This window comes from Esox lucius, chromosome 25, assembly GCF_011004845.1.
Source record: "Esox lucius isolate fEsoLuc1 chromosome 25, fEsoLuc1.pri, whole genome shotgun sequence".
NCBI lineage: Eukaryota > Metazoa > Chordata > Actinopteri > Esociformes > Esocidae > Esox > Esox lucius.
In genome coordinates this window covers 22,237,289-22,261,588 of record NC_047593.1, presented here as the reverse complement: position 1 = coordinate 22,261,588, position 24,300 = coordinate 22,237,289, and the positions used below count along the sequence as shown (strand labels likewise).

The window sequence follows — 24,300 nt, the reverse complement described above, 5'->3', positions numbered from 1 at the left end:
AGTCCTCTTCCACTCCTCCATGATGACATCACAGAGCTGGTGGATGTTAGAGACCTTGTGCTCCTCCACCTTCTGTTTGAGGATGCCCCACAGATGCTCAATGGGATTTATGCTTTGCCAGTCCATCACCTTTACCCTCAGCTTCTTTAGCAAGGCAGTGGTCGTCTTGGAGGTGTGTTCGGGGTCGTTATCACGTTGGAATACTGCCCCGCGGCCCAGTCTCAGAAAGGGAGGGGACCATGCTCTGCTTCATTATGTCAAAGTACATGTTGGCATTCATGGTTCCCTCAATGAACTGTAGCTCCCCAGTGCCGGCAGCACTCATGCAGCCCCAGACCATGACACTCCCACCACCATTGCTTGACTGTAGGCAAGACACACTTGTCTTTGTACTCCTCACCTGGTTGCCGCCACACACGCTTGACACCATCTGAACCAAATATGTTTATCTTGGTCTCTTCAGACCACAGGATATGGTTCCAGTAATCCATGTCCTTAGTCTGCTTGTCATCAACAAACTGTTTGCAGGCTTTCTTGTGCATCATCTTTAGAAGACGCTTCCTTCTGAGACGACAGCCATGCAGACCAATTTGATGCAGTGTGCGGTGTATGGTATGAGCACTAACAGGTTGACCCCCAACCCTTCAACGTCTGCAGCAATGCTGGCAGCACTCATATGACTATTTCCCAAAGAGAACCTCTGGATATGACGCTGAGCACGTGCACTCAACATCTTTGGTCGACCTTGTGAGGCCTATTCTGAGTGGAACCTGTCCTGTTGAACCGCTGTATGGTCTTGGCCACTGTGCTGCAGCTCAGTTTCAGGGTCTTGGTAATCTTCTTATAGCCTAGGCCATCTTCATGTAGAGCAACAATTCTTTTTTTCAGATCCTCAGTTCTTTGCCATGAGGTGTCATGTTGAACTTCCAGTGACCAGTATGACGGAGTGTGAGAACAATGACACCAAAGTTAACACACCTGCTCCCCATTCACACCTGAGACCTTGTAACACTAACAAGTCACATGACACCGGAGAAGGAAAATGGCTAATTGGGACCCAAAGTGGGACAAGCAGTGAAATGGCAACTGGGTCATGGGCGGCCAAGGCTCATTGATGCACGTGGGGAGTGAAAAATGTAATGCTGGTACTGATCGAAAGGCATCAGAACACACAGTGCACAGTTTGTTGCGTATGGGGCTGTGTAGCTGCAGACCAGTCAGGGTGACCATACTGACCCCTGTCCACTGCTGAAAGCGCCTACAATGGGCATGTGAGCATCAGAACTGGATAACGGAGCAATGGAATAAGATCGCCTGGTCTAATGAATCACTTTTTCTTTTTCCCCAGGTGCGTGTGTCTCACTTACCTGGAGAACACATGGCACCAGGATGCACTATGGGAAGAAGGCAAGCCGGCGGAGGCAGTGTGATACTTTGGGCAATGTTCTGCTGGGAAACCTTGGGTCCTGCCATTCATGTTGATGTTACTTTGACACGTACCACCTACCTGAGCATTGTTGCAGACCATCTGGACCCTTTCATGGCAACAGTATTCCTTGATGGCATTGGGCTCATTCAGCAGGATAATGCACCCTGCCACAAAGCAAAAATGGTTCAGGAATGGTTTGAGGAACACAACGAGTTCAAGGTGATGACTTGGCCTCCTAATTCCCCAGATCTCCAATCGAGGATCTGTGGGATGTGCTGGACAAACAGGTCCAATCCATGGAGGTCCCATCTCTCAACTTACAGGACTTAAAGGATCTGCTGCTAACGTCTTGGTGCCAGATACCACAGCACACCTTCAGAGGTCTAATGGAGTCCATGACTCGACTATTCAGGGCTGTTTTGGCAGTACACAATATTAGGCAGGTGGTCATAATGTTATGGCGGATCAGTGTACATATAATGCATTTTTATTAATTATTATTATTATAGAAGGATACATTCTGATAAAATCACCTAAATTGAAAATGGCAAATCTAAGCGGTGTACTCTTGGCAAGGAATGTCAGTGACCAAAATATAAGTGGTTTGGAGACAAAATTATTACACCCTGAACTATGTTCTATTGGCTGACAACATTACTACACCCTGAACTATGTTCTATTGGCTGACAACATTACTACACCATGCACTGCCCTCTGTTGGCTGACAAGTGTAATATTCCCCTTCACTGCACTCTGGTGGACAACATTACTACACCATGTACTATGCTCAATTGGCTGACAACATTATTAAATCCTGAAGTATGCTATATTGCCTGACAACATAATTACACACTGTACTATGCTCAATTGGCAGACAACATAACTACGCATTGCACTGCCCTCTGTTGGCTAACAACATTACTACACCCTGCACTGCCCTCTGTTGTCTGACAACATTACTACACCCTGCACTGCCCTCTGTTGTCTGACAACATTACTACACCCTGCACTGCCCTCTGTTGGCTGACAACATTACTACACCCTGCACTGTCCTCTGTTGGCTGAATAGGATAATACACCCTGTACTTTGCTGTACATGCCACATCCTACCCCATCCTGCCCCTCCCACTCCCTTCAGTCCTCCATCTCTATTCAGCATCCTGTCTTCCTGCCACATCCTACCCCATCCTGTCCTCCTACCCCATCCTGCCCCTCCCACTCCCTTCAGTCCTCCATCTCTATTCAGCATCCTGTCTTCCTGCCACATCCTACCCCATCCTGTCCTCCTACCCCATCCTGCCCCTCCCACTCCCTTCAGTCCTCCTTCTCTATTCAGCATCCTGTCTTCCTGCCACATCCTACCCCATCCTGTCCTCCTACCCCATCCTGCCCCTCCCACTCCCTTCAGTCCTCCTTCTCTATTCTGCATCCTCGCAGAAGACTGGTCATTCTGTGACAAGGTGTGACAATGATTTCAGTTGGGGAACCAGTTGGAGAACCAGTTGAGGAACCAGTTGCCGCAGAGGTGCCTGCTGGGCTAGTTTATCGGACATTCCTTTGGGAACACTTGGACAGCCATCTGGTGTCTAAGTATTTCATACAGCTCTCCCAAGGTTTTGTCTGGCAGTGTTGTCTTCTTCTTTCTTTTTAGCTTGTAATGGTTTATCCTCAATTCACCCTGAAAAAAACCTTTCTATTGGTTCATTTGGTACTCAGTTATTTACCTACCTGATTACCTATTTCATGTTACCAAAGCAACTTGGGGGTTCACTTATTGTTGCACCTACATTAATACATTTTGTTTTACTATTACAGACAATTTGCACTAAAACCAATGTATGGAACTGGTAACCATAAACATACCATACCATACCATACCATCTTCTTCCGCTTATCCGGGGCCGGGTCGCGGGGGCAGCAGTCTAAGCAGGGATGCCCAGACTTCCCTCTCCCCAGACACTTCCTCCAGCTCTTCCGGGGGGACACCAAGGCGTTCCCAGGCCAGCCGGGAGACATAGTCCCTCCAGCGTGTCCTAGGTCTTCCCCGGGGTCTCCTCCCGGTGGGACGGACCGGAACACCTTCCCAGGAAGGCGTTCCGGAGGCATCCGAAAAAGATGCCCAAGCCACCTCAGCTGACCCCTCTCGATGTGGAATGTGATGATTTTCATCCCCACCGCTTCACACTCGGCTGCAAACCGTCCCAGCGCATGCTGAAGGTCCTGGTTAGAAGGGGCCAACACGACAACATCATCTGCAAAAAGCAGAGACGAAATTGTGTGGTCCCCAAACCTGACACCCTCCGGCCCCTGGCTGCGCCTAGAAATTCTGTCCATAAAAATTACGAACAGAACCGGTGACAAAGGGCAGCCCTGCCGGAGTCCAACATGCACTGGGAACAAGTCTGACTTACTGCCGGCAATGCGGACCAAGCTCCTGCTTCGGTTGTACAGGGACCTGACAGCCCTTAGCAAAGGACCCAGGACCCCATATTCCCCAAGCACCCTCCACAAGATGCCGCGAGGGACACAGTCGAATGCCTTCTCCAAATCCACAAAACACATGTGGATTGGTTGGGCAAACTCCCATGAACCCTCCAACACCCCGTAGAGGGTATAGAGCTGGTCCAGTGTTCCACGGCCCTGACGAAAACCACACTGTTCCTCCTGAATCCGAGGTTCTACTATCGGCCGTATTCTCCTCTCCAGAACCCTGGCATAGACTTTCCCGGGGAGGCTGAGAAGTGTGATCCCCCTATAGTTGGAACACACCCTCCGGTCCCCCTTCTTAAAAAGAGGGACCACCACCCCGGTCTGCCATCCCAGAGGCACTGTCCCCGACCGCTACGCGATGTTGCACAGGCGTGTCAACCAAGACAGCCCCACAACATCCAGAGACTTGAGGTACTCAGGGTGGATCTCATCCACCCCCGGTGCCTTGCCACCGAGGAGTTTCTTGACCACCTCAGTGACTTCAGCCCGGGTGACGGACGAGTCCACCTCTGAGCCCTCATCCTCTGCTTCCTCAATGTAAGAAGTGACAGCGGGATTGAGGAGATCCTCGAAGTATTCCTTCCACCGCCCGACGACATCCTCAGTTGAGGTCAACAGCTGCCCACCTCTACTGTAAACAGCGTTGGTAGGGCACTGTTTCCCTCTCCTGAGGCGCCGGATGGTTTGCCAGAATCTCTTCGAGGCCAGCCGATAGTCCTTCTCCATGGCCTCACCGAACTCCTCCCAGGCCCGAGTTTTTGCCTCCACAACCACCCGGGCTGCAGCCCGCTTGGCCTGTCGGTACCCGTCAGCTGCCTCAGGAGTCCCACAAGCCAACCAGGCCTGATAGGACTCCTTCTTCAGCTTGACGGCATCCCTTACTTCCGGTGTCCACCACCGGGTTCGGGGATTGCCGCCTCGACAGGCACCGGAGACCTTACGGCCACAGCTCCGAGCGGCCGCTTCGACAATGGCGGTGGAGAACATGGTCCACTCGGACTCAATATCTCCAGCCTCCCTCGGGATCCAGTCGAAGCTCTGCCGGAGGTGGGAGTTAAAGATCTCTCTGACAGGAGACTCGGCCAGACGTTCCCAGCAGACCCTTACAGTACACTTGGGCCTGCCGAGTCTGTCCAGCTTTCTACCCCGCCATCGGATCCAACTCACCACCAGGTGGTGATCAGTTGACAGCTCCGCCCCTCTCTTCACCCGAGTGTCCAAGACATACGACCGCAGGTCAGATGAGACGACAACAAAGTCGATCATCGACCTGCGGCCTAGGGTGTCCTGGTGCCACGTGCACTGATGGACACCCTTATGCTTGAACATGGTGTTCGTTATGGACAAACTGTGACTAGCACAGAAGTCCAATAACTGAACACCACTCGGGTTCAGATCAGGGGGGCCGTTCCTCGCAATCACGCCCCTCCAGGTGTCACTGTCGTTGCCCACGTGGGCGTTGAAGTCCCCCAGTAGAACAATAGAGTCCCCAGTCGGAGCACTTTCCAGCACCCCTCCCAGAGACTCCAAGAAGGTCGGGTACTCTGCACTGCCGTTCGGCCCGTAGGCACAAACAACAGTGAGAGACCTATCCCCGACCCGTAGGCGCAGGGAAACGACCCTCTCGTTCACCGGGGTAAACTCCAACACATGGCGGCAGAGCTGGGGAGCTATAAGCAAACCATGGGCAACTCCAGAGTGGTGAAGAGTCCATCCTCTCTCAAGGAGTGTGGTTCCAGAGCCCAAGCCGTGCGTAGAGGTGATCCCGACTACCTCTAATCGGAACCTCTCAACCTCAAGCACTAACTCAGGCTCCTTCCCCGCCAGCGAGGTGACATTCCACGTCCCTAGAGCTAGTTTCCGTGTCCAGAGATCGGGTTGTCTAGGCCCCTGCCTTCGACTGCCGCCCGATCCTCTTCGCACCGGCCCCTTATGGTCCCTCCTGTGGGTGGTGAGCCCACGGGAGGGCGGCCCCACGTCGCCCGTTCGGGCTGAGCCCGGCTGGGCCCCATGTGGGAAGGCCCGGCCACCAGGCGCTCGCATACGAGCCCCAACCCCGGGTTGTTTTATATCAAATTCTGATTAAATAAAGATTTCATGGGGAACATATAATTGCACAAGGGGTTCACATACTTTCAAGCAGCACTTTATGTCTTCAATCAAACTGTGTGCAGTAGAACAGGTATTACTAGAGAACATTGGTTATGTTATTATTAGCTCTGAAAGTTTATTGATTGGTTAGGCCTCCTAGACCAATACCATTTCAACAAAGTATTTAGATTTCCCTTTCCTCATCTTTCTCTCTTACCCTTCTCCCCTCCCTCTCCTCTATCATCCCCTGTCCTTGTTTCTCCCTCCCTCTCCTCTATCATCCCCTGTCCTTGTTTCTCCCATCCCTCTCCTCTATCATCCCCTGTCCCAGTTTCTCCCCTCCCTCTCCTCTATCATCCCCTGTCCTTGTTTCTCCCTCCCTCTCCTCTATCATCCCCTGTCCTTGTTTCTCCCTCCCTCTCCTCTATCATCCCCTGTCCTTGTTTCTCCCTCCCTCTCCTCTATCATCCCCTGTCCTTGTTTCTCCCATCCCTCTCCTCTATCATCCCCTGTCCTTGTTTCTCCCTCTCCTCTATCATCCCCCGTCCCTGTTTCTCCCTCTCCTCTATCATCCCCTGTCCTTGTTTCTCCCTCTCTCCCACTTTACTTTCTCCTTCCCTCCTCCCTCGTCCTCCATCCTGTCCTACTCTCATACCCCCAGCAGATGTCAGCCATGATTCATTTTCAAGCTTTATCTGTGACAGAATGACAGACTACTGATTACTTTGTTTATTTGGTTTGTAGGATGATTGATTGGTTGGCTACTTGAAATAGCATAGCATTGAAATAGTCCAATCTTAAAGTAACAAAAGCATGGATTAAAGTGTTATAACACACAGACAACTACTATTTCTGCACTCCAGACAGACATTCTGAACTCCAGGGAAACAGACCTTCCAAACAATCCCATTGAAACGTCTTTAGTTTAGGTGAACCTTGACGTCCCAAAATGAAAGGTCCTGTTGCCATGGTGAATGTTCTGTGTAAATGATGCCATACAGGAGCTGGTCATATTATTAGAATATCATCAAAAAGTTGATTAATTTCAGTAAAGTGAAACTTGTATATTATATTCATTCATTACACACAGACTGATATATTTCAAATGTTTATTTCTTTTAATTGTGATGATTATAACTGACTAATGAAATATAACTAATGAAAATCCCAAATTCAGTATCTCAGAAAATTAGAATATTACTTAAGACCAATACAAAAAAAAAAAAATTTTTTAGAAATGTTGGCCAACTGAAAATATGAACATGAAAAGTATGAGCATGTACAGCACTCAATACTTAGTTGGGGCTCCTTTTGCCTGAATTACTGCAGCAATGCGGCGTGGCATGGAGTTGATCAGTCTGTGGCACTGCTCAGGTGTTATGAGAGCCCAGGTTGCTCTGATAGTGGCCATGAGCTCTTCTGCATTGTTGGGTCTGGCGTATCGCATTTTCTATAGGGTTAAGGTCAGGTGAGTTTGCTGGCCAATTAAGAACAGGGATACCATGGTCCCTAAACCAGGTACTGGTAGCTTTGGCACTGTGTGCAGGTGCCAAGTCCTGTTGGAAAATGAAATCTGCATCTCCATAAAGTTGGTCAGCAGCAGGAAGCATGAAGTGCTCTAAAACATCCTGGTAGACGGCTGCGTTGATCTTGGACCTCAGAAAATAGAGTAGACCAACACCAGCAGATGACATGGCACCCCAAACCATCACTGACTGTGGAATCTTTACACTGGACTTCAAGCAACGTAGATTCTGTGCCTTTCCTCTCTTCCTCCAGACTCTGGGACCTTGATTTCCAAAAGAAATGCAAAATGTACTTTAATCAGAGAACATAACTCAGCAGCAGTCCAGTCCTTTTTGTCTTTAGCCCAGGCGAGACGCTTGTGACGCTGTGTCTTGTTCAAGAGTGGCTTGACACAAGGAATGCGACAGCTGAAACCCATGTCTTGCATAAGTCTGTGCGTGGTGGTTCTTGAAGCACTGACTCCAGCTGCAGTCCACTCTTTGTGAATCTCCCCCACATTTTTGAATGGGTTTTGTTTCACAATCCTCTCCAGGGTGCGGTTATCCCTATTGCTTGTACACTTTTTTCTACCACATCTTTTCCTTCCCTTCACCTCTCTATTAATGTGCTTGGATACAGAGCTCTGTGAACAGCCAGCCTCTTTAGCTATGACCTTTTGTGTCTTGCCCTCCTTGTGCAAGGTGTCAATGGTCATCTTTTGGACAGCTGTCAAGTCAGCAGTCTTCCCCATGATTGTGTTGCCTACAGAACTAGACTGAGAGACCATTTAAAGGCCTTTGCAGGTGTTTTGGGTTAAATAGCTGAGTGTGGCACCAGGTGTCTTCAATATTGAACCTTTTCACAATATTCAAATTTTCTGAGATACTGAATTTGGGTTTTTCATTAGTTGTCAGTTATAATCATCAGATTTTAAAGAAATAAACACTTGAAATATATCAGACTGTGTGGAATGAATGTATACATTATACAAGTTTCACTTTTTGAATGGAATTACTGAAATAAATCAACTTTTTGATGATATTCAAATTTCATGACCAGCACCTGTACATACTGTATAGATACACACACACAGCATCATCCACATATACACACATATACATACTGTATAGATACACACACACACAGCATCATCCACATATACACACATATACATACTGTATAGATACACACACACACACAGCATCATCCACATATACACACATATACATACTTTATAGATACACACACACACACAGCATCATCCACATATACACACATATACATACTGTATAGATACACACACACACAGCATCATCCACATATACACACATATACATACTGTATAGATACACACACACACAGCATCATCCACATATACACACATATACTTACTGTATAGTCTGCCAGGGCATGCAAACCTATGAGCACAACTGTATATACACACACACCACCATCCATATACACACACACACACACACACACATATAGATATAGTTAGTGTGTGATTGGCTGCCTGTTCAGCTTCAGTTAGTGTCTGATTGGTTGCCTTTTCAGCTTCAGTTAGTGTGTGATTGGCTGCCTGTTCAGCTTCAGTTAGTGTCTGATTGACTGCCTGTTCAGCTTCAGTTAGTCTGATTGGCTGCCTTGGTCGTCATCCTGCTAATGCTACTTGTGTAACCTGTTCTCTGTACAGTCAGAGCAAAATGCTGTAATCCCAGTGTGATGTTTTAATTACTTTGCATGTGCATTTATTTAGGTCCAGTTTTTCACTTTATGCAAGGAGTAAACATGGATAAGGAACAGAATATGGATAAATAAGAGTATATGGATAAAGACAGATAAAGAAAGATGAAAGCTCCTCTTCCCTGATAATGTAACTACACAGAAAATTACACAACAGGACAGAAAGTGACTCAAATAAAAATTGTATCTTTATTCACAGATTCACAGCCTGCCATGATATCACAGATGTGATACAAAGCTGTGACATCACTGAAATAATGTGACAATTCTGATGTCACAGCTGTGTCATCGGCTGGTCGCAGCTGTCAAACAACAAGCAGCTAGTGTGTGCTAGTTAACAGGCTAATATTGTTAATGGTTTGGTAGCTAGAGTCTGATGACTAATATGGTAACATGGTTTGGAAATTAGTGTCTGCAAACATGTTTTGATAGCTAGCATCTGCTAAAGTGGTTTGACAGCTAACTTGCTAACAAGGTTTTGGTGAAAAATGGCTACAATACAATCTTGAATATTAGAGGCATAAACTACAAAACAGTAACATATTTTTTTGTAAAGAAAAGTCAGTGTTTCCTAACTGACTCAACCACCAAAAACAAATATCTGAGTTTGATAGTTAATTCAGATGGTGTATTTTGTTTTTTGTTTTCATTCTTTTATTACAAAAGTTAGCTGGCTGTTTTGTAGTACACCTCTTTTGTTAGCATAGTCAAACCTCTTCTGTAACAACAGACTGCATGCATATTTATGTGTGTATTTATTTGTGTGTGTACCTTCTTTTTGTTTGTGCATATATGTGTTTGTGTCTGTATTTGTGTGTGTATGTTCTTTCTGTTGGTGCATAAATGTGTGCATGTCTGTATTTGTGTATATATGTTCTTTCTGTGTGTGGTCAAACCAGCAACCTCCAGCTAATACAATGTGGTTATAAAACAATTATTAATAAGCAACAATATTGTTAATATTATAATAAAAAATATATAAAACTTCCAAACGTCTTGAAAGCGTATAAAACATACATGTCATCAAGGTGAGTGCATAGAAACACTGTCTAAAATAACATAAAATAAACTATCACAACTCTTTACATAGAAACACAGATGGAATGGTCAGACAAAATGGTGGTCAGACAGAATGGGTGCAATTTTAATTGGGCCATGGATTGTATAAGGAATACCTTGGGTTACTGTGAAAATCAGATGAGAGTTGTGTGTGGTGTGCACTCCTTCTCAACACTCATGTTGTATTTTCTTTGTTTTTTATTTTCTATTTTTCTCTTAGATTATTTTACCAGTTTTCTTGGCCGCTGAGGAAAAGAACAGAAGATTATTATTAACAACAGCCAGATTTTACATGTAAGTACCTTGTAGTAATCTCCAAGATAGTTCAATATATTTCTTAGTTGCTTTGAAAAGTTGACTAGTAATGTGCATTAAAGTCAGCCAGCGCTTGCTAAAGAATTTTGATAAAATTTGTGATGTTTATTGACGGTTGCCATTAGCATTTATTTGTGACATTGCAATGTTATGCATATTAATGAGGATAAAGTCCACCCTCATGGCATCGCCTGAACTGTCTGAAGAGATGACAAAGATAAAATATGATCTGTTTTCCTATATTTATTGGCCATCATTGTGTTAATATCATGGGGGGGTATTGGGATGATTCTTAACATGAGAATTAATGTTGAGTTTACAGGCCCTTCAACAAGGATACTGGGATTAAGGAGAAAATAATTAATGCATTTTGGGGTTAGGGTTCGGGAAAATAATATGGTTAGGTGAAGTGTTAGGTTAAGAGGTTAGTATTTAGTTAAAAGGGAACAGGTTAGGGTTTTAATGGTGGGTTAGGGTTATGTTTAGGGTTTTAATGGTGTTTTATGGTTAGGGTTATGGTTATGTTTAGGGTTTTAATGGTGGGTTAGGGTTATGTTTAGGGTTTTAATGGTGTTTTATAGTTAGGGTTATGGTTATGTTTAGGGTTTTAATGGTGGGTGTAACCTACTCATCAAAGACGTCCTCAGTGTCCATGCGTCTGTAATACTTGGCCAGTTTTACTGAAATAATGATGCTGAGGACCAGGAAGACACAAGACCCGCCGAGACCAAACCAGAATGTGTTCTAAACAAATACAGAAAGACAGAGATGGTGTATCTTACATTAGGGGCTAGGTGTGTTTCTTAACCATTGCTTTTTAATTAAATACAAAAAATAACTACTTTATTATCCTTTCTTATCCTCAATTATATGTGTCACTTTTTCCACATTTTATTTCAGAGCCTTGTTCTAGAATGGATAAAAAAAAATCCTCATCAATCTAAAATCTCATAATCACCAGATTTTTTGATTTCTTTGCAAATTTGCAAACAGAAATATCACATAAGTATTCAACCCCTTAGTTATTCATCCAAGCGCCTTTGGCAAAGATAACAGCCTCTCGCCATTTTCAGTTCTCTTCAGTGATGTTGATACTGCATTAAAGAATGTAACCGTATGAGACAACCCCTGTGAGACAACCCCTGTGAGACAACCCCTGTGAGACAACCCCTGTGAGACAACCCCTGTGAGACAACCCCTTTGTAACTCACCAGTGAATCGAATATGAAGCTGCAGGCCACAAGCTCCATGGTGTCGATGATGTTGCTAATGGGCTTGCACTGAGCCACCTCCCCTTCCAGCTGGTTACACACACACACACACACACACACACACACACACACACACACACACACACACACAGTGGAAGCAATGACAGTATCACCCACCACTGAAACATTTAATAAGTTGACTGTCTAGGACGGCTTAATAGTGCTGCATTAATACAAAAATATAACATAACATTACAATATAATATAATAATAATGATGTTTAATAAGTTGACTGTCTAGGACGGCTTAATAGTGCTGCATTAATACAAAAATATAACATAACATTACAATATAATATAATAATAATGATGTTTAATAAGTTGACTGTCTAGGAAAGTTTAATAGTATGGTATAGTACTGTATTAATACAAAAATATTACAACACTATAATATAAAAATACTGTTGTTTAGTAAGTGGACTATCTAGAAAGGTTTAATATTACTGTGTATATACAATAATATAACTGAATATTATAGTTATATTAAATAAGTGGACTTTCTGGAAAGGTTTAATATTACTGCATTAATTAAATAATATAACAGAATTATAAAATAAATAAATTATAAAGTTTAATAAGTGGACTTTCTGGAAAGGTTTAATATTACTGTGTTCATACAATAATATAACAGAATATTATAATAATGTTTAGTAAGTGAACTTTCTGGAAAGGTTTAATATTACTGCGTTAATACAATAACATAACAGAATAATATATTAAAAAGCCACCTAAGAGTAACCACAGAAAGACGGCTTTACCATTAACAATAATCATTTTCTTAAACAATATTGAAGACCAAAACAAAAAAAATGAAATTTAAAACTAATACAATTAAATATAACATGGTATAAAATATGAACTACAAATAAATACTTTAAAAACGAAATAAGTATAGGTTGATAACTTACAGAATCTTTGACCCATTTTGTGTACTGTCTGAAATATCCAATCATGTTGTTCATATATGCATCTGTCTCCTGCAATACAATTAAAGGCAGCTTAGAGAGAGAACATGTGTGTGTGTGTGTATGTGTGTGTTTTATGGGGGTGTGTGTATGTGTGTGTTTTATGGGGGTAGTGAGCCTGGTTTTACAATAAATGTGGTGACCAGAAGTCTGACAAATATTGGAAAACCTGTTCCCACAAAGATAATAAAATCTGTTAATTCTGTTCCCACAAAGATAATAAAACCTGTTATTTCTGTTCCCACAAAGATAAAAAAAACTGTCAATTCTATTACCACAAAGTTAATAAGATCTGTTAATTCTGTTCCCACAAAGATAACAAAACCTGTTAATTCTGTCCCCACAAAGATAATAAAACCTGTCAATTCTATTCCCACAAAGATAATAAAAACTGATAATTCTGTTCCCACAAAGATATCAAAACATGTTAATTCTGTTCCCCTAAAGATAATAAAACCTGTTAATTCTGCCCCCACTAGGCTTTTTCTGTCCTCACAAGAAAAAATCCTATCTGCAGAGTAAAGTGTACAATTGGGGATACTGTTAGAAATTGGGTTAGTTTTAGGCATAAAGATTACATTTCGGTTTAGGTAAGAGTTTGGATAAGGATTATGGAATGAGGTTAAACCAGACATAATGTTGATGATCCCCACAAGGACAGAAGAACAAACACCTGTGTGTGTTTACCTGTTTGACCACATGGGAAGCATTGTGTGTGATGAGGTACTCTGCTGCATCAATGGCACTCAGAATGTTAGTCACCTTCACCTGCAGGGAAGAGGAATTTGTGTTTATTCACCACAAGAGATCAACTAGAGATTTATTTTACACAAGAGACCCCTTGAGACTACTGCCATACTTGCCATATATAAATGTTCAATAATACTACCCAGTTTACAATACTCTTTTTAAACTGCTGCTAGTGTACAGTGTTATGTATATTATTGCTTTATTTTATTATTATTTTCTGTCTAGATATATTTTTCACTACAAGGGATTTATTAGAGTATGAATGTCAATTTTATAAATTAACTGTTATAATTAAAACATTTCTGGTGTTGTTTAATGAACGAAATAGTAAAATGTTTAAAAATGGGGTTGAACTCAAGCCCTGGTGGAAAAATCTGAAATTGCTCTGTGTGTGTTTATGGGTGTGCCTGTACTGTGTGTGCGCACGTTTGTGCGAATGTACGTGTCTGTGCGTGTCTGTCTCTGTGTGTGTCTGTCTCTGTGTGTGTCTGTCTCTGTGTGTGTCTGTCTCTGTCTCTGTGTGTGTCTGTCTCTGTGTCTCTGTGTCTCTGTGTCTCTGTGTCTCTGTGTCCCTGTGTGTCTGTGTGTCTGTGTGTTTTTGTGTTTTTTGTGTTTGTCTGTGTGTGTCTGTGTGGGTCTGTGTGTGTGTGTGGGTCTGTGTGTGTGTGTGTGGGTCTGTGTGTGTGTATGGGTCTGTGTGTGTGTGTGGGCCTGTGTGTGTGTGTGGGTCTGTGTTTGTAGGTCTGTGTGTGTGTGTGTGTGTGTGTGGGCCTGTGTGTGTGTGTGTGGGCCTGTGTGTGTGTGTGGGTCTGTGTTTGTAGGTCTGTGTGTGTGTGTGTGTGTGTGGGCCTGTGTGTGTGTGTGTGGGTCTGTGTGTGTGTGTGTGGGTCTGTGTGTGTGTGTGGGCCTGTGTGTGTGTGGGTCTGTGTTTGTAGGTCTGTGTGTGTGTGTGGGTCTGTGTTTGTAGGTCTGTGTGTGTGTGTGTGGGTCTGTGTTTGTAGGTCTGTGTGTGTGTGTGGGTCTGTGTTTGTAGGTCTGTGTGTGTGTGTGTGTGCGTCTGTGTGTGTGTGTGTGTGTGTGGGCCTGTGTGTGTGTGTGGGTCTGTGTTTGTAGGTCTGTGTGTGTGTGTGGGTCTGTGTGTGTTTGTAGGTCTGTGTGTGTGTGTGGGTCTGTGTTTGTAGGTCTGTGTGTGTGTGTGGGTCTGTGTTTGTAGGTCTGTGTGTGTGTGTGGGTCTGTGTGTGTGTGTGTGTGGGCCTGTGTGTGTGTGTGTGGGTCTGTGTTTGTAGGTCTGTGTGTGTGTGTGGGTCTGTGTGTGTGTGTGGGTCTGTGTGTGTTTGTAGGTCTGTGTGTGTGTGTGGGTCTGTGTTTGTAGGTCTGTGTGTGTGTGTAGGTCTGTGTGTGTGTGTGTGTGTGTTTGTAGGTCTGTGTGTGTGTGTGTGTGGGTCTGTGTTTGTAGGTCTGTGTGTGTGTGTGTGTTTGTAGGTCTGTGTGTGTGTGTGTGTGTGTGTGTGTGTTTGTAGGTCTGTGTGTGTGTGTGTGTGTGTGTGTTTGTAGGTCTGTGTGTCCTCACTGGTAATTCTTTGGCTGTTCTCTGCAGTAGTCGGATGCTCTGGCTGAGGGTGCTCTGTAACAAAACACACAACAGATACAACAGACGGATACAAGACACAGCACACACAACACATACACACACACACACACACAACATACAGACACAACATATGACACACACACACAGACACACACACAAAACACAAGAGATACAACAGACACACACAACACAGACACACACACAACACACAGACAACACACACACATACACATCACAAACATATCACACAGACAATACACAACATACAGACACAACATACAGACCATTACATTTTTCCCACACACAAGTATACAAATTGTCTTCAGAATGTATGTCTACAACACATACAACAACTAATTTCTAACAATATTACAACCACATTACAATATTACAACCACATTACAAACACATTACACCATCTAAGGCTCTCTGAAACATTAACTGAAACATTAACTTTAGATGTCCACTGGTCATTTATGCTTGTATTTACGCTAGTAGTACAGTAAAACTCTTACATATGGCCCCTTTAACACACACATCTATATGACAGAATGCATTGAAATCAACTCGTTAGCCCCACTAGAACCTCCGGGAGAGATTCGCAAAGACGCCGATTTCATAGCCTATTCACATGTAGAAACAGATCCCAAAAATCCTCTTGGTCATGGACAAACGATGCATGTACTTAAACAACGAGTCTGGACCTAAACACCAGCGTTTAAATTAAGGCCTTTCTTAGCCTGTTCACTAGGCGAAAATGTTTTGTATTTTTCCAAAAACTCCTCTGGGTGTTAGGCCTTGTGGATCTTTTATTTATCAGTTCATCTGGTTGCCTTTTAACTATCCATTAAGTGTGATTGTTCTTTTTGTATGTTTTTATTTGTACAGTTATGGTTACAGACTCTCTCCCCCTCCATATAATTCATTTGCCAAAAAAGAGAAAAAAACGCATTAAACACAGTTGAAGATAAATTTGACTGATAGCATTTTTTTACTTAAAATGTTCGATAGTAAATGGATAATATTAATACCATAAATTATTTTGGCCACGATAATCATGTAGTGAAAATCTGATATGGTGACAGCCCTAAAAACAACAACTAAACACCTAACTTACCCGTGCTCTGACAAATTTCTGGAACATTTTAAATGAGAAAAGTTGTGAGAGAACGAGAGAGAAAAACAGAGAGAGGAAGTGGGAGGGAGGAAGAGAGACCAGCAGGGGAGGGAGAGAGAGACGAGCAGGGGAGGGAGACGAGTGGGAGAGAGAGAGACGAGCGAGGGAGGGAGACGAGCGAGGGAGGGAGACGAACGAGGGAGGGAGTCGAGCGGGGAGGGAGAGAGACGAGCGGGGGAGAGAGGGAGATGAGCGGGGGAGGGAGAGACAAGCAGGGGAGGGAGACGAGTGGGAGAGAGAGAGACGAGCAGGGGAGGGAGGGAGACGAGCGGGGAGGGAGAGAGAACGGAGAACAAAAATCAGCTGACTGTTTCAGGGTATGTGTTGTGTGTGTGTGTGTATGTGTAGGGTATGTGGTGTGGGTATGTTGTGTGTGTGTGTGTATGTGTAGGGTATGTGGTGTGGGTATGTTGTGTGTGTGTGTGTATGTGTAGGGTATGTGGTGTGGGTGTGTTGTGTGTGTGTGTGTATGTGTAGGGTATGTGGTGTGGGTGTGTTGTGTGTGTGTGTGTATGTGTAGGGTATGTGGTGTGGGTATGTTGTGTGTGTGTGTGTATGTGGTGTGGGTATGTTGTGTGTGTGTGTATGTGTAGGGTATGTGGTGTGGGTATGTTGTGTGTGTGTGTGTATGTGTAGGGTATGTGGTGTGGGTATGTTGTGTGTGTGTGTGTGTATGTGTAGGGTATGTGGTGTGGGTATGTTGTGTGTGTATGTGTATGTGTAGGGTATGTGGTGTGGGTATGTTGTGTGTGTGTGTATGTGTAGGGTATGTGGTGTGGGTATGTTGTGTGTGTGTGTGTATGTGTAGGGTATGTGGTGTGGGTGTGTTGTGTGTGTGTGTGTATGTGTAGGGTATGTGGTGTGGGTGTGTTGTGTGTGTGTGTGTGTGTATGTGTGGTGTGGGTGTGTTGTGTGTGTTTGTGTATGTGTAGGGTATGTGGTGTGGGTATGTTGTGTGTGTGTGTGTATGTGTAGGGTATGTGGTGTGGGTGTGTTGTGTGTGTGTGTGTGTGTATGTGTAGGGTATGTGGTGTGGGTGTGTTGTGTGTGTGTGTATGTGTAGGGTATGTGGTGTGGGTGTGTTGTGTGTGTGTATGTGTAGGGTATGTGGTGTGGGTGTGTTGTGTGTGTGTGTGTGTGGATGTGTAGGGTATGTGGTGTGGGTGTGTTGTGTGTGTGTGTGTATGTGGTGTGGGTGTGTTGTGTGTGTGTGTATGTGTAGGGTATGTGGTGTGGGTATGTTGTGTGTGTGTGTATGTGTAGGGTATGTGGTGTGGGTGTGTTGTGTGTGTGTGTGTATGTGTAGGGTATGTGGTGTGGGTATGTTGTGTGTTGTGTGTGTATGTGTAGGGTATGTGGTGTGGGTGTGTTGTGTGTGTGTGTATGTGTAGGGTATGTGGTGTGTGTGTGTGTGTGTGTGTGTATGTGTGTGTATGTGTAGGGTATGTGGTGTGGGTATGTTGTGTGTGTGTGTGTATGTGTAGGGTATGTGGTGTGGGTATGTTGTGTGTGTTTGTGTATGTGTAGGGTATGTGGTGTGGGTGTGTTGTGTGTGTGTGTATGTGTAGGGTATGTGGTGTGGGTATGTTGTGTGTGTGTGTGTATGTGTATGTGTAGGGTATGTGGTGTGGGTGTGTTGTGTGTGTGTATGTGTAGGGTATGTGGTGTGGGTGTGTTGTGTGTGTGTGTGTGTATGTGTAGGGTATGTTGTGTGTGTGTGTGTATGTGTAGGGTATGTGGTGTGGGTGTGTTGTGTGTGTGTATGTGTAGGGTATGTGGTGTGGGTGTGTTGTGTGTGTGTGTGTGTATGTGTAGGGTATGTTGTGTGTGTGTGTATGTGTAGGGTATGTGGTGTGGGTATGTTGTGTGTGTGTGTGTATGTGTAGGGTATGTGGTGTGGGTGTGTTGTGTGTGTGTGTGTATGTGTAGGGTATGTGGTGTGGGTGTGTTGTGTGTGTGTGTGTGTATGTGTAGGGTATGTTGTGTGTGTGTGTGTATGTGTAGGGTATGTGGTGTGGGTGTGTTGTGTGTGTGTGTATGTGTAGGGTATGTGGTGTGGGTGTGTTGTGTGTGTGTGTGTGTATGTGTAGGGTATGTGGTGTGGGTGTGTTGTGTGTGTGTGTGTGTGTATGTGTAGGGTATGTGGTGTGGGTGTGTTGTGTGTGTGTGTGTATGTGTAGGGTATGTGGTGTGGGTGTGTTGTGTGTGTGTGTGTGTAGGGTATGTGGTGTGGGTATGTTGTGTGTGTGTGTGTATGTGTAGGGTATGTTGTGTGTGTGTATGTGTAGGGTATGTGGTGTGGGTGTGTTGTGTGTGTGTGTGTATGTGGTGTGGCTGTGTTGTGTGTGTGTGTATGTGTAGGGTATGTGGTGTGGGTATGTTGTGTGTGTGTGTGTATGTGTAGGGTATGTGGTGTGGGTATGTTGTGTGTGTGTGTGTATGTGTAGGGTATGTGGTGTGGGTGTGTTGTGTGTGTGTGTATGTGTAGGGTATGTGGTGTGGGTATGTTGTGTGTGTGTGTGTGTATGTGTAGGGTATGTGGTGTGGGTGTGTTGTGTGTGTGTGTGTGTGTATGTGTAGGGTATGTGGTGTGGGTGTGTTGTGTGTGTGTGTATGTGTGGTGTGGGTATGTTGTGTGTGTGTGTATGTGTAGGGTATGTGGTGTGGGTATGTTGTGTATGTGTGTGTATGTGTAGGGTATGTGGTGTGGGTGTGTGTATGTGTAGGGTATGTGGTGTGGGTGTGTGTATGTGTAGGGTATGTGGTGTGGGTGTGTTGTGTGTGTGTGTATGTGGTGTGGGTGTGTTGTGTGTGTGTGTATGTGTAGGGTATGTGGTGTGGGTGTGTTGTGTGTGTGTGTGTATGTGTAGGGTATGTGGTGTGGGTGTGTTGTGTGTGTGTATGTGTAGGGTATGTGGTGTGGGTATGTTGTGTGTGTGTGTGTATGTGTAGGGTATGTGGTGTGGGTGTGTTGTGTGGGTGTGTGTGTATGTGTAGGGTATGTGGTGTGGGTGTGTTGTGTGGGTGTGTGTGTGTATGTGTAGGGTATGTGGTGTGGGTGTGTTGTGTGTGTGTGTATGTGTAGGGTATGTGGTGTGGGTATGTTGTGTGTGTGTGTGTATGTGTAGGGTATGTGGTGTGGGTGTGTTGTGTGGGTGTGTGTGTATGTGTAGGGTATGTAGTGTGGGTGTGTTGTGTGTGTGTGTGTATGTGGTGTGGGTGTGTTGTGTGTGTGTGTATGTGTAGGGTATGTGGTGTGGGTGTGTTGTGTGTGTGTGTATGTGGTGTGGGTGTGTTGTGTGTGTGTGTATGTGTAGGGTATGTGGTGTGGGTGTGTTGTGTGTGTGTGTGTATGTGTAGGGTATGTGGTGTGGGTGTGTTGTGTGTGTGTATGTGTAGGGTATGTGGTGTGGGTATGTTGTGTGTGTGTGTGTATGTGTAGGGTATGTGGTGTGGGTGTGTTGTGTGGGTGTGTGTGTATGTGTAGGGTATGTGGTGTGGGTGTGTTGTGTGGGTGTGTGTGTGTATGTGTAGGGTATGTGGTGTGGGTGTGTTGTGTGTGTGTGTATGTGTAGGGTATGTGGTGTGGGTATGTTGTGTGTGTGTGTGTATGTGTAGGGTATGTGGTGTGGGTGTGTTGTGTGGGTGTGTGTGTATGTGTAGGGTATGTAGTGTGGGTGTGTTGTGTGTGTGTGTGTATGTGGTGTGGGTGTGTTGTGTGTGTGTGTATGTGTAGGGTATGTGGTGTGGGTATGTTGTGTGTGTGTGTGTGTATGTGTAGGGTATGTGGTGTGGGTGTGTTGTGTGTGTGTGTGTATGTGTAGGGTATGTGGTGTGGGTATGTTGTGTGTGTGTGTGTGTGTATGTGTAGGGTATGTGGTGTGGGTGTGTTGTGTGTGTGTGTATGTGTAGGGTATGTGGTGTGGGTGTGTTGTGTGTGTGTGTGTATGTGTAGGGTATGTGGTGTGGGTGTGTTGTGTGTGTGTGTATGTGTAGGGTATGTGGTGTGGGTGTGTTGTGTGTGTGTGTATGTGTAGGGTATGTGGTGTGGGTGTGTTGTGTGTGTGTGTGTGTATGTGTAGGGTATGTTGTGTGTGTGTGTGTATGTGTAGGGTATGTGGTGTGGGTGTGTTGTGTGTGTGTGTGTGTGTATGTGTAGGGTATGTGGTGTGGGTGTGTTGTGTGTGTGTGTGTGTATGTGTAGGGTATGTGGTGTGGGTGTGTTGTGTGTGTGTGTGTGTGTAGGGTATGTGGTGTGGGTGTGTTGTGTATATATGGTGTGTGGTGTGTATGTATGTGTGTGTGTGTGTACATCTATGGTGTGTGGTGTGTCTGCATGTATGTGTGTGTGTGTGTGTACATCTATGGTGTGTGGTGTGTCTGCATGTATGTGTGTGTGTGTACATCTAAGGTGTGTGGTGTGTCTGTACGTGTGTTACCATGGCCTGCTCCACTGGGATGACCTGCTCTCTGTGGATCTGTCTGATGCTACTGGCGTGACCCTTTAGAGCATTCTCCAACGCTCCTCGTGGCTACATACACACATACATACACACACATATACATACATACACACACACACACACACACACATGCAAACAAACACACACACATACACACACACACACATATATACACACACACATACACACAAATAAACACATAGAAGAAAAAAGAATTAGATATGAGCATTAGCCTGCTAGCAATAACATGGTTGTTAGGGTGTAGGGGTTGGTGTTTAGTTGTTAGGGTGTAGGGGTTGGTGTTTAGTGGCTAGGGTGTAGGGGTTGGTGTTTAATTGTTAGTGTGTAGGGGTTGGTGTTTAGTGGCTAGGGTGTAGGGGTTGGTGTTTAATTGTTAGGGTGTAGGGGTTGGTATTTAGTTGTTGGTGTTTAGTGGCTAGGGTGTAGGGGTTGGTATTTTGTTGTTAGGGTGTAGGGGTTGGTATTAAATTGTTAGGGTGTAGGGGTTGGTGTTTAGTGGCTAGGGTGTAGGGGTTGGTGTTTAGTTGTTAGGGTGTAGGGGTTGGTGTTTAGTGGTTAGGGTGTAGGGGTTGGTGTTTAATTGTTAGTGTGTAGGGGTTGGTGTTTAGTGGCTAGGGTGTAGGGGTTGGTGTTTAATTGTTAGGGTGTAGGGGTTGGTATTAAATTGTTAGGGTGTAGGGGTTGGTGTTTAGTGGCTAGGGTGTAGGGGTTGGTATTTTGTTGTTAGGGTGTAGGGGTTGGTGTTTAATTGTTAGGGTGTAGGGGTTGGTGTTTAGTGGCTAGGGTGTAGGGGTTGGTGTTTAGTGGTTAGGGTGAAGGGGCTTTTGTGTGGAGGTTTGTGGTTAGTGGCTAGGGTGTAGGGTTTGGTATTTAATTGTTAGGGTGTAGGGATTAGTGTTTAAGGGTTAGGGGGTAGTGGATGTTGTTTATTGGTTAGGTTGTAGGGGTTAGTGTTCAAGGGTTAGGGGGTAGTGGTTGTTGTTTATTGGTTAGGTTGTAGGGTTTAGTGTTTAAGGGTTAGGGGGTAGTGGTTGTTTATTGGTTAGGTTGTAGGGTTTAGTTTTTAAGGGTTAGGGGGTAGTGGTTGTTTATTGGTTAGATTGTCGGGTTTAGTGTTTAAGGGTTAGGGGGTAGTGGTTGTTGTTTATTGGTTAGGTTGTAGGGTTTAGTGTTTAAGGGTTAGGGGTTAGTGGTTGTTGTTTATTGGTTAGGTTGTAGGGTTTAGTGTTTAAGGGTTAGGGGTTAGTGGTTGTTAATTGGTTAGGTTGTAGGGTTTAGTGTTTAATGGTTAGGGGGTAGTGGTTGTTTATTGGTTAGATTGTCGGGTTTAGTGTTTAAGGGTTAGGGTTTTAGGGACTCACAAGAAGGTCTGCTTGTGCCTCCAGCTCGTTGGCGAAGGCCAGCAGATCCACCAGAGTAACTCCTTTATTCACCTACATACACACACACACACACACACACACACACACACACACACACACACACACACACACACACACACACACACACACACACACACACACAGAGAGAACAGGTTCCATCTGCTGTGTTACTTCCTGCCCCTTGGGTTACTTCCTGCCCCAATCGCTATGCCACTATTCCTTTAAGTTCTAGAATGCACCAGAATGCGAGCCTCCGATATTCCAACGTCAATAGAAGGAAACAGCACGATTAGTCATAAAACCCCATGGAAATAAAGGTTGATTTGGAGCCACTGAGAGACACATGTACAATGGAATTACATACAACTCTGTTTCCAAAAAAGTTTGGGACGCTGCGTTAAAAGCAAATAAAAACAGAATGCAATGAGGTGCAAATCATTTATTGTAGTATTTGATTGAAAATACTACAAAGACAACATATCAGATGTTAAAACAGATATTTTATTGTTTAAAAAATAAAAAGGGGCATGTTTACCACTGTGTTGCATCACCTCTTCTTTTAAGACCAATTGCTGTAGTTTTGGAAGTGAAATGTTTTCCCATTCTTGCTTGATGTAGGATTTCAGCTGCTCAACCGTTGTCATATTTTTTGTTTCATAAAGCGACTGGTTTTGAACTGTGTGCTGATAAAAAGACAGATTGTCTCTTTCCTCTTTAGCCCAGTGGACATGGCATCCATGATTCCCGAAAATAATCTAAAATTTTAATTCCTCAGACCACAGACAGTATGCCACTTCGCCTCAGTCCATCTTGAATGAGCTTGGGCACAGAGAAGGTGGCAGCGTTTCTGGATATTGTTTATATTTGGTTTCTTCTTTGCATGGCCGAGTTTTAACATTTGTGGATGCAGTGACATACCGTGTTCACAGACAGTGGTTTTCAGAAGTGTTCCTGAGCCCATGCAGTGATTTCCACTACAGAATCGTGTCTGTTTTTAATGCAGTGATTTCCACTACAGAATCATGCCTGTTTTTATTGCAGTGATTTCCACTGTAGAATCGTGTCTGTTTTTAATGCAGTGATTTCCACTACAGAATTGTGTCTGTTTTTAATGCAGTGATTTCCACTACAGAATCGTGTCTGTTTTTAATGCAGTGATTTCCACTACAGAATTGTGTCTGTTTTTAATGCAGTGATTTCCACTACAGAATCGTGTCTGTTTTAATGCAGTGATTTCCACTACAGAATCATGTCTGTTTTAATGCAGTGATTTCCACTACAGAATCATGTCTGTTTTTAATGCAGTGATTTCCACTACAGAATCGTGTCAGTTTTTAATGCAGTGATTTCCACTACAGAATCATGTCTGTTTTTAATGCAGTGATTTCCACTACAGAATCGTGTCAGTTTTTAATGCAGTGATTTCCACTACAGAATCGTGTCAGTTTTTAATGCAGTGATTTCCACTACAGAATCGTGTCAGTTTTTAATGCAGTGATTTCCACTACAGAATCATGTCTGTTTTTAATGCAGTGATTTCCACTACAGAATCGTGTCAGTTTTTAATGCAGTGATTTCCACTACAGAATCGTGTCTGTTTTTAATGCAGTGCCGCCTGAGGGCCCAAAGATCACGGCCATCCAATACTAGTTTTCAGGCTTGTCCCTTGTGTACAGAGAACACTGCAGATTAGTTGATTGATATTCCACCAGGTTTTGTGTTTTAGCAGTACACAACTTTTCCAGTCTTTTGGTGCCTCTGTATCAACATTTTTGAAACATGTTGCTGGCATCAAATTCAAATTGGGCATTTATTTTCCAAGAAAAAATAACATTTCTCAGTTTCAACGTTTGATATGTTGACTACTATCTTCTACTTAATATTGGATTTAAATTTGCACATCATTGCATTCTGTTTCCTTTACATTTTACAACCTTTTGGGAAACAGGGGGGTAGAAGTAAACAGACAATACATTTCTCATTTTGTGTTTTCTTAAAAAGTTACTGTCTCCAGTCCCAGAGTGGAAGAATGTTAGCTGATTAGGGT

At 44.2% G+C, this 24,300-nt stretch overlaps 1 protein-coding gene across 7 annotated transcripts in view; it reads right to left on the bottom strand.

The window, feature by feature from the left end:
* Positions 1-9,425: 9,425 nt before the first annotated feature.
* prom1b (prominin 1 b) overlaps positions 9,426-24,300 on the bottom strand; it is a 35,804-nt gene continuing 20,929 nt past the window's right edge. For 4 of the 7 annotated variants that reach the window (XM_029118211.2, XM_029118212.2, XM_029118214.2 and 1 more), the window contains 9 exons: positions 22,233-22,304; positions 20,827-20,919; positions 16,328-16,345; positions 15,190-15,243; positions 13,556-13,636; positions 12,812-12,880; positions 11,845-11,934; positions 11,262-11,377; positions 9,426-10,563 (listed from right to left, as the gene is read on the bottom strand). In XM_029118211.2, the coding sequence (XP_028974044.2) occupies positions 10,545-10,563; positions 11,262-11,377; positions 11,845-11,934; positions 12,812-12,880; positions 13,556-13,636; positions 15,190-15,243; positions 16,328-16,345; positions 20,827-20,919; positions 22,233-22,304 (612 nt within the window). In that variant the 3' untranslated portion in view covers positions 9,426-10,544. The remainder of the gene's footprint in view (positions 10,564-11,261; positions 11,378-11,844; positions 11,935-12,811; positions 12,881-13,555; positions 13,637-15,189; positions 15,244-16,327; positions 16,346-20,826; positions 20,920-22,232; positions 22,305-24,300) is intronic. The other 3 variants (XM_029118213.2, XM_029118215.2, XM_029118217.2) reach the window with 1 other exon arrangement.